This window comes from Citrus clementina, unplaced genomic scaffold, assembly GCF_000493195.1.
Source record: "Citrus clementina cultivar Clemenules unplaced genomic scaffold, Citrus_clementina_v1.0 scaffold_9, whole genome shotgun sequence".
Classification (NCBI taxonomy): domain Eukaryota; kingdom Viridiplantae; phylum Streptophyta; class Magnoliopsida; order Sapindales; family Rutaceae; genus Citrus; species Citrus x clementina.
In genome coordinates, this window is record NW_006261964.1 from 23,944,235 (window position 1) to 23,954,800 (window position 10,566).

A 10,566-nucleotide genomic window follows, 5' to 3' on the forward strand; every position below is an offset into this window, starting at 1 on the left:
TTCTGGTTGATATGATCGTTTGTGATGAGTCTAAGGTTAAGAATTTATATGTTTTAAGTAATTAACTCTTACCATATTTAATATAGGGGTGTAAAGTTACTAAATGAATTACCCTAAATTTTGAAGAATTTAATTCATTAACAATTATAAAGAAAATATGGTAAGGTAATAACTTAGGGTTGTATAATGGTTTTCAAAAAAAATTCAACCCTTTGGCCCAAGTTAAAACCGCGAAAAATTATTATATGCAATAGAACCTCAATAAATTTTGGGACCATAAAAAATCTATTAATTAATAGTTGATGTTTCTTAAAAATTAAATAAATAAATAAGTATTTAACCTCAACAAATTAATAACTGATGCATCTAAAAAATAAATAAATGAACAAGTATTTATCGGTTTAAAGGACATATTACATATATGTGAAAATACTGATTTTCAGATGCTTTTGTTTTAGGGAAAAAAAGAAGTAACATTTATAATCAATACTAAGAAAAGGAATGTAGTGGGGGAGAATCATTTTAATTTAACTCGAGCTTATGCCTGTATGAGTAGCGGTAACTTAAGCTAAGAACCTCCACCGCCACTGGAGGAGGACCGTTCAACGAAAAAGGAAAGATTTAGAAACCAAGGGAATGAAGATGAGAATCCATCTTCGTTATCTTTTGAAGAGAAATTAATGGAAGACCATAATGAACTTGATGAGGAGTTTTTGGGGAGAGAAGAAGATTTGGAATTTGATACCGAAGATGTAACTATTAGTGAAAAGGAAAGCATCCCATCCATTTCTTTCTCAAAAAAGATCCGTGCACAACTGGTGAAACCATGGATGAATGCGGTAGTGGCCAAGCTTCTTGGAAGAACTATTGGTTATAGGGCACTCTGTAATAGGTTGAATGATCTCTGGAAAATGTCACAAGGATTCTCTGTTATTGATTTCTTCCTTTTTAGGTTCAAAACTGAAGGAGACGCCCATTATGCTCTAACACAAGGTCCTTGGACCATTCTCGGTCATTATCTCACTGTGCAACAATGGAACCCTCACTTCAACAGCTCCAATGATAATATTGACAACATTGTTGCTTGGATTCGATTACTGGGAATGCCTCTACACTATTATCATAAAAGGGTTCGCATGATTGGGAACGTCGTTGGAAAAGTGATTCGAATCCATTACAACACTGAGTCATTAACAAGAGGGAAGTTTGCGCGTATTGCAGTTGAGGTTTCACTTAATAAACCTCTTTGTTCACACTTTTGTCTAGATGGCAAAATGCAGAAAGTGGAGTATGAAAATTTGCCGGTTATAAGTTTTAATTGTGGGATCTATGGTCATAAGAATGAAAATTGTCCTCAGCTCAAGACAATAAAAGGAGCAACAAAAAATTTAGAGAACAATGGGGTTGGGAACATAACTAAAAGTGGTGGTGATAAACTGTGGTCTTCTACAGTCATCCCAACAAACCCTTCTTTCCGACCCTAGATGAATGTCAGTCAAAAAGGAAGGGAAAAGTCAACAACGGTGGTGTTTTCAGGGGGATCACGTTTTGAGGTGCTCGAAAATGAGGATAGAGGTTTTTCTTCCCTTCATGACAACAATGGGCACAGTACCGAAAAAGATCAGTCCGGCTATTCAGTTCAAATTCAGATCTAAAAAGAATCCTAAGAATCCTACTATCATAAATAGCCATGCAAATGTCAACTCCCCAGCTATGAAAACTCCAAGTGACACAACCGTGAAATACTCATTTTTGAATGTAAACCCTATTAGTGAAAAGTCCACACCAATTTTTGTGCATGCAGAAGCATTGTCATGTGCACAATCTAAAAACCCTTCAACCTCATCCAACTTACCTATTCCCACTGCTATTCCCACTAGCCTGGACCCTGTAAAATACACAACAATCAAATTCCTTCCCCCACATGATTTTCATTCGGACCCTAAAGATATTAGTTTAGGTCCAACTACACCAAATAAGGAGCTTGCTGACCCTAATATCCCGATTGATGATCGAGACAAACCCCTTGATAAGGATTTGGAAATGGATGCCAATGATGAAGATGACCCGGATGATAAGAGCTTTAAGGATAAATGTGAGAAAAGTGACTCATAATCTAATGATAGCGGAACCTCCTTAGAAGATGAGGATAACATGGAATCTGAATGAAGTTTGTGTTGGGATTATATGCTCTTTTAAAGCATATTAATTTATTTTCTGATTAATAAAACATTTGAAATATTTTTAATTGCATAAATATATATTGAATAAAGTCTATTTAATCATATTATATGTATTTATGAGATCATCATATGGATTCACAAAAGATATAAATACAAGTTATCTTATGATTAAATAAATTTAGTTCGCAATTGATAAATATAGTCGGGTGCTCTATTTAAGTTTAGACTGTAGTAAATTTATTGAATGATTTGTCTTAATCATATATGAATTTATTGAGGTAGTTTGACTACATTGAGCTTAATCACATATGAGATTTAATTAACCTTAAAATGACTGTCAGACTTATTAAATCTCATAAGCATTGATTTTACTGTAATTTTAATCTTGAGTTAGTTATGATTTCATGATTGTAATTGTTATTCCATTTAAGTTACCAATAGGCACGACACACACTTGTGGTAAAGATTACCCGGTATCTTGGTGGGAGCAATTATGAGTATTGGAGTTATAGATTAACAATATAGAATTTGTACAACACATCTCTTGATGGGTTTTCGGCACTTGATTATAGAATTCTCTGGCCAGAGTGTGTCAATATATTTAGTATGTTGAAAATGATCATTAGAGAAAACCAGTAAGTATCAAAGAATAAGATGTAATTAAATCGATTGGACAATTGAGATATCGATTTAATTAACGATGTGGTACAAATGATTATGCAGTAAAGAAATCGATGAGACTTGGGACGAATTATTATTCGAGCATACAATTATGAAGTTCAGTTCCAATCTTTTAGTTGAGTAGATTTGGAATTAAATAATTAGGTTAGTTTAATTACAGGCCTAATTATTATTTATTATAGCCACTATTGTATGTTCGCAAATGATCCTCGGGTTAGCTCATTTAATTGATTACGCCACTACTGGATTAATAAGCAAGATAACTAGTTGTTTGGGTTAAAAACCTAAATATATTATTTAGTGGGAAGTTCCATCTAATGTACTTGTGTCTGAGGAGCCTTATGTTATTTTACAAGGTGGGCCCCTATGACAAGAAAGAAGTAATGTTACTTTTGGTTTATTATTTTTAATTGGGTAAAAGCCCATTTAGTCCCTGTATTTTAAAATTAGTGTCCATTTAGTCCTTATATTTTTAACAATGCCTCGAAACATCCCTGCCGTTAAAGTATTGATACCCCTACCATTATTTTTTATTTCTTTTGGTTTACTTTTACAATATTACCCTTTTATAATAATTTTTTTGGACATTAATAAAAAATAATAATTAAAAATACCAATTTAACCCTAAAAATAAAAAAAATTATATTAATTTTTTTGCAAGCACCATTTGCACACTTGATAGTTTGCATACAATTTTTTACAATTAATTTTTTGACAATTAAAAATTAATAGAATTTTTAGGGTTAAATTGTGAATTTAATTTTTTTTATTAATGTCCAAAAACAACTATTATAAAATGGTAATGTTGTAAAAGTAAGCCAAAATAAATAAAAAGTAACGGTAGGGGTATCAATACTTTAAAGGCAAAGATGTTTAAAGGCAAGGGATGGCTACTAGTCGGTGACTTCAACTCAATCCTACATGTTTTAGAGAAAAAATGAGGCAAAAAAAAAAGTACTGGTGTTTGTAGACTATTTGATATATGATTTCATGATAATCGGCTTATAGACCTGCATTTTAAAGGAGCTTGTTTTACTTGGTCAAAAAGATTGGATAAAGCCATATGTAACGATTAGTGGAATGCTTCTATTACTGAAGCATCAATTTTATATCTTCCAAAAATTCATTCTGACCACCGTCCTATTCTTGTCAGATTTGGCCTTACTTCGAATACGATAAATGCTGTTAAACCTTTTCATTTCTTGGCAGTATGGCTGATAGACCATTCTTTCCGATCTCTTGTTGCTAAGAAATGGTGCAGTTCTAAAGGATATATAGAGGCGTCTCGTGATTTTGTGGATAAATTTAGTGGGTGGAATAAAAAGAACTTTGGGAATATTTTTAAAAGGAAAAGACATTTATTGGCAAGATTAAATGGCATTCAGCATGCTCTGGAGAGATTTGATTCAAATCGACTTCTCAAGCTTGAGACCAAATTGAAGATGGAGCTTGAAACTATTTTATCCCAAGAGGAGCTGATGTGGTACGAAAAGTCGAGGAGAGAATGGATTTCATGTGGTGATAGAAACACTACTTTCTTCCATATAAAAACAATAACAACAAGAAAAAGAAATCAGGTGGATACAATTCAGAACAATGAAGGTACGCGGATTTATAATAAAGGAAAAATGAAAGTCCCATGCCATTGATTTTTTCTCTAAACTTTTTACTTGTGATGATGAAGTGATTTTTAATTATCCTATTGCTAATGCTTTCCCATGAAATGAAGACTACAGTTTAACTGAGCTTAACATACCTATCCAAAATGAGGAAATAAAAACGACGGTTTTTAGAATGAACCCTTTGAAAGCTCCTGAAATTGATAATCTTCATGCTATATTTTACCAGTCGCAATGGGATGTGGTAGGCTCATCAATTTCTGATCTTATGAGTAATATTTTTAAAGGCAATCCCCTCCCTCCAGAGCTTAATAAGACCATTATTGCCCTTGTTCCGAAAACTAACAACCTCACCAATTTGAAATTGTTCCTTCCTATTAGCCTTTGTCCAGTGATGTACAAAACTGTTACAAAAATATTGGCAAATAGGTTAAAGGTAATTCTACCTAATTTGATCAGACCAACCCACAAGCTTTGTTCCCAGAAGGTAAATTACAGAGAATATTGTGGTGGCACAAGAAATTATCCACACAATGAGAAATAAAAGAGGAAAATTTGGGCAGATGGCTATCAAAGTGTACCTTGAGAAAGTGTATGATCGGATTAAGTGAGAATTCATCCATGATACTCTTAAGGATGTTGGGCTACTTAAGGAGTTTATTCAGATTGTAATAGAATGCATTGCCATGACTAGAATGTAAATTCTATGAGAAGGAGAGCTCACTGAAGAATTCACCCCCTCTAGAGGAATCCGACAAGGCGACCCTCTTTTTCCTTATATTTTTGTTCTATGTATTGAGTGCCTTAGTCATGCGATTAATTTGGCTGTAGGGATAGAAGTTGGTGTCCACTATGTCTTTCGTGCAATGGTGTTCCTCTATCTCACCTCTTTTTTTGTGGATGACCTACTTCTTCTCGCTGAGGCTTCTTGTAACCAAGCTCGCGTGATCAATAAATTGCTGAACATTTTTTATTGCTGTTCTGGAGAGTTGATTAGCAAATAGAAGACTCAGGTTTATTTTTCAAAGAATGTTGTAGCAAAAAAAGCATGAAAAATTAGTGATTCATTGGGATTCGCTACAACGGATAATCTTGGAAAATATCTTGAAATGCCCTTACTTCACAATAGGGTTACCAAAGCCATTTATCAAGAGATTGTGCCTAATATTGATAAAAGCTTGTCCGGATGGAATGCAATGCATCGCTCCCTTGCTGTGAGAATTACTCTAGCTCAAGCAGCAATTCAGGCAATCCCTATTTTCGCCATGCAAACAACAAGGATTCCTCATGGAATTTTGGATAAAATCGACCATATTTCTCGAAGATTTATTTAAGGGAGTAAGAATAAAAGCCATAAATGCGGCTTGATTAATTGGAAAATGATCTGTATACCAAAAGCTGAAGGTGGTCTTGGTTTAAAAAATCTTGAAAATATGAATAATGCACTCTTTATGAAAATCGGATGGAATATGCTGACCTCCCTTCACAACCTATGGATTCGGGTTTTAAGATCAAAATATAGGCTTAATTTAGATTTTATTCCCTCTACACTAGAGAATAAATGCAGCTCTTATCTTTGGAAAAGCATAAGAATATGGAAATATGTGTTGTCGGGCACGAGATGGTCGATTGGAACATGTACTAAGGTAAATTTTTGGCATCAGTGCTAGGTTTTAGAAGAGCTTATCATTTCTAATCATACTACAATTCAAATACCGGATGACTTGAAGAATAAATGCACGGTGGATTTTGTGGATGATGAGGGGAATTGGAACTGGAGTATGTTTGGTCATTTCCTTCCTAATCAGATCTTTCCCCAGATTACAACAATCAAGCCCCCTTCGGATGAAGGTTGTGAAGACCAACCTTTTTGGGCTCATTCTAAGTCAGGCAATTTCACATCTAAGTCAGCTTATCTGTCTCTTAATTATCTAATTTGCAACAATAATACTCATTTATGGAAATTGATTTGGCATTGGCAAGGACCCCAGCGAAATCGTATTTTCTTGTGGCTAGTAATGCATGGACGGATTAAAACTAAAGAGGATTTATTCACTATTAGAAAAATAGCTTTTACTGATACTTGTCTTGTGACACTTTTCTAAAAAGTATCAGTAATTACATATATTTGGGTTATTTTCCGTGTTTAACAAACAAGTGTCACTAATTACTAATTCTATGGTGTTTTAGATTAAACATCAGAGATCGTCGACACTAAGGTATCAGAAACAACAAAAAAAAAAAAACTATTTTTGTTTTAGTTGCGACTCGAACCTAAGACCCAAAACTAAAGTGCTTTATGTTCAACCAACAAACCACCAGGCCAAATTCATAAATTAGTTTGTGTTGAACATGTTGAAATTATCAAATTAAATTAATATAGAAAACAACAATATAAAAGGAAAAGCAAAAAACCCTAAATCAACATAAACATAAAATTCCCTAACTCCTAAATCCATGGCCAGCCGCCTCATCTCTCTGGCGATATCCTTCTTCTTCTTCATACCTCTAAAAATTCTCTTCTTCGAGCCCTAAAATTCAAGGGTCCATGCCATAAGAAATCCTAACACCACTACTCAAATTCTAAGACCCATACCATACGAAACCCTAACGATCTACATTATGCAAAACATCCACCATGCCGCTATGCCACAAGCTCACAAGACCCGCTTTACATCTCCACATTTTGCTCATTCGTATATGCCATTTGCTTAGGCTTTGAACTTTTATCAATGATCGTTAGCGAGGTAATTTTTCACCCTTCACCCGTTTTGATTTTCTGGTTGGTTAGCGTAGCTTTCCAATTTTGTTGTGTGTCGCCTTGAAAGAAAACGGGAGAAGAAGATGCTTGGTGTTGTTTCCACTAAAAGAAAACGGGATGAGAAGCTTGGTGTTTCCACTAATGATGGTGATCAATCTTGTCAAAATTTGACTTCTAAAAGAAGTCAAATTGCAGAAGATACTACTAGAAATCATGTTGCAGAAAAAGAAGATTTGGTTTCTAATAGGACTCGGGTTGCAGAAAATACTGTTTTGGCCTCTGAAGTTCAAGCAATAGACCATTCGATTTCTGATTCTGGAGATCATGTTGCAGAAAATATTGTCGACAATTCTGTTGAGGCAGAAACTCGACAACTTGCAGAATTCAATCCACAGGGTGATGGCTATAATGGGCTGAATGAAGCCTCTGTCTTGGCACTGCAGTCACCAGTTTATCCAGAACAGGAATCTTCATATTCTAATGGTTCTAGTTGCGGTAATAGTTTATTGAATTCTGAATTTGACAGTGAACAGGTAGATGACCAGTTCAATTCACAGAGGGATTTTCAGAATAAAGACTCTCCTAATGAATCTGGGCAGACCACTTCTGACTTCCTCTCATCAAAGTCAGATGAAGGAGTTTACTTGGAGGATGGCAGTGACATGGACTCTAAAACCTTCATTGCATAGGTGACGATATTCTTTCAGTATTAATAGTACTTCAGTAGCATCCAATTTTGTGTCTGATTAACTTGTGCTTATTTTAGGCTTGAAACGTGTTTTATTCATCCCTTGATTAATATCTTAGTGTTCAATTTCAATTTGGATTTTGTATGCATATTATGTGTGTGCTTCTTATGGCTTTACTGTATGCTTTTAGTTTGTCTCTTGTGTAAGAAAAATGTCTTTTACTGCTTACAACGATTATAAAATGATGGTACTCTTTCCGGCATTGCTGATTGCTTTTGCTGTTCATTATTTTTATTTTTACTTTTTTCTCTTCCTCAACAATAGGATAGAAACATTCTGGAAACATTTAATGGAGCAAATCAGGCATCTACCCTCCAATTCGTCAAAAACATTAATATTGAAAGAACATTGTTCCAAAGGTACATAGTTTTCATTGCTCTTTAATTGATTTTTATGTTGTTACAATTAATGATGCTAGGAGCCTCTTCACATCTAACTTTCTCAGCATGCTTACCATTTTTTGATTTTCAAACACTTTGACTCAATATTGATAATGAAGCTGTACACAAGATCCAAAAGTTTCTGGATAGTCTTGTCATGAGTAAGAAAAAGATTCCATGCCGTCTTTAACATTTTTTGCAGCTTAATCCAGATTGTTTTATTTTCTTCTTGGTATTAAGCTTCCAGAATGACATGATTTCGCAACGTGATACTTGTGCACATTTTACAGATTTCCCCGGAGCTCCTTAAGAAGTTGAGTACGGATTGCCTGGTTAAGCAAAACCACCATGTAAGAAAATTGTGCTTCATGTACGGTTAACTTGCTTTGCATTTGTGTACCTAGATTCAATTTCTTAAAAATGTGTTAAGCTTTATGTTCTAAAACAACCATCTTTTTATTGTTAGATTCAATTCTTTGTTTTAATTTCCTTCATCTTCTGTAATAATGCTAGTCACTCATGAATATCTAGCTCAATGAAAGTGTTGGGTCTAATAAGTGAGCTTTTTTGGAAATCCTGCTTTGTCGTGAGCCTCTTTGATTCATGGAAGAATTCCATTTATATGGACTTCTTGTACAATTGATTCCTTAGATCAGTGCACTTCAATTTTGGGAGACAATGGACTCTAAAAATGTTTAGATTTATTAAATTATTATGGATAATTGAGTAGATAATTTGGTTGATCTGAAATTTTATGTGTTGTACCATTACAACAGTATGGCATTTCACCTGAAAGAATGCAAGCAAACCAGGAGCTAGCTAAGTTTTTTAAGATCTTGACAACAAGCGTGGATGAATATAATAAGGTACAAAAGTAAATATTCCTTTGTTGAATTTATTTTATATATAAACACAGACTCAGGATATATGCCTGAATGCTTGATATTTTAATGGCAATTTATCCAGTGTTATCAATTCTAACTTCTGTTATTAATCATTATCAGGTCTATGTCTCGACAGTGCAAGCTTATAACTATCCTGTGACCGCCTTCCAATGGCATCCAGAGGTATTAACTTCAATGCTCTTAATAGTGATTTTAGCTGCACCCCATTTACAAAATTGATAAGCTTAATATGGCAGACTGATCTGGTTAATCAAACCTTTTGAGCAACATTTGTGTGCTAAACTCTAGATGTGTGTGACCAAATATGCTGCAGAAAAATGCTTTTGAATGGGGACCAAAAGCAATTCCACACACAGAGGACGCCATTCGGGTGACTCAACAAGCTGCAAACTTTTTTATAAGGTCAGTTCTTATTACCTGCATGATTGTTTATGTTACGAATTTCATTGTTAAGCAAGTGCTGGAATTTCATTGATAGTTTATTTTCTTTTCTTAATGACATATTTTATTAATATATATGAAGGAAAAATAGAAATAAATAATAATATATTGTCATTCGCTTTGGTTATTTAATAATCTTGTCTTGTTAACAAATATCATTAACATACTTACATATATGGACAATTGAATATGCAAACGAATTTATAGTAAATTACATTAATAGTTGTGTTCATAAACTGATTAGGAACACCATGTGGTTAATAATGGGATTATCTCTTCAGTAAAAGAAATTCAAATTAGGCCTCTACTTTTGAATGTACTCAAACAGTAAAATAATTAAAGAGACTGAGGCTAATAATATCAAACTCTACATTTTTTTGGGGGGGTGATTATGGACTATGGTGTTTGCTAGATCAAAAGTGTTTTTTTTTCAAAGATCAGAGAAGTACTTGCTCGTTTAATCAAATTCAACCGGCCATTTATCAACATCAATACTTAAAAAGAAGGAAAAAAAATTGTCTCTGTATTGCTTGTTAATTTATTTTGCAATTGTCGGAATTTGGCAACCAATTTCTTTTCCTTTTTCTTTTATTTGTTTGCAGATATGATTAATATGTTTAAAGTGTTTCTTCTTCAACTTATATCCCTAACCCATCAAATTCATCGAATGAAGAAGCTGTCCGTGAATGAAGAAGCTGTCTGTGATAATGCATGATCGCAGTACTTATGTTCATGGAGTGAAAAATAATAATCCTTCTAAATTTAGCTTTTAGATTTGGTAAATTTAGCCCTTAAATTCAGCTACGAGTAGAAGGAATTTGATTGGATGATAGCAGTTAAGATTATT

At 33.9% G+C, this 10,566-nt stretch overlaps 2 protein-coding genes across 2 annotated transcripts; both read left to right on the forward strand.

The window, feature by feature from the left end:
* The first annotated feature begins 680 nt into the window (after nucleotides 1-680).
* Nucleotides 681-1,484, forward strand: LOC112100038. The gene has a single exon (XM_024187631.1). The coding sequence runs from the start codon at nucleotides 681-683 to the stop codon at nucleotides 1,482-1,484; it is 804 nt and encodes a 267-aa protein (XP_024043399.1).
* A 7,665-nt stretch (nucleotides 1,485-9,149) lies between these two features.
* Nucleotides 9,150-10,566, forward strand: LOC18031462 (gamma-glutamyl hydrolase 1). The gene is made up of 4 exons (XM_024190011.1): nucleotides 9,150-9,239; nucleotides 9,378-9,440; nucleotides 9,592-9,680; nucleotides 10,322-10,566. The coding sequence occupies exons 1-4, from the start codon at nucleotides 9,171-9,173 to the stop codon at nucleotides 10,329-10,331; spliced, it is 231 nt and encodes a 76-aa protein (XP_024045779.1). The 5' UTR covers nucleotides 9,150-9,170; the 3' UTR covers nucleotides 10,332-10,566.

Coding starts and splice junctions, on each gene's coding strand:
- LOC112100038 (XM_024187631.1), top strand. CDS start 681: ATGGAAGACCATAATGAACTTGATGAGGAGTTTTTGGGGAGAGAAGAA.
- LOC18031462 (XM_024190011.1), top strand. CDS start 9,171: ATGCAAGCAAACCAGGAGCTAGCTAAGTTTTTTAAGATCTTGACAACA. Junction 9,240..9,377: donor GCGTGGATGAATATAATAAG/GTACAAAAGTAA, acceptor AATCATTATCAG/GTCTATGTCTCGACAGTGCA. Junction 9,441..9,591: donor CCTTCCAATGGCATCCAGAG/GTATTAACTTCA, acceptor AATATGCTGCAG/AAAAATGCTTTTGAATGGGG.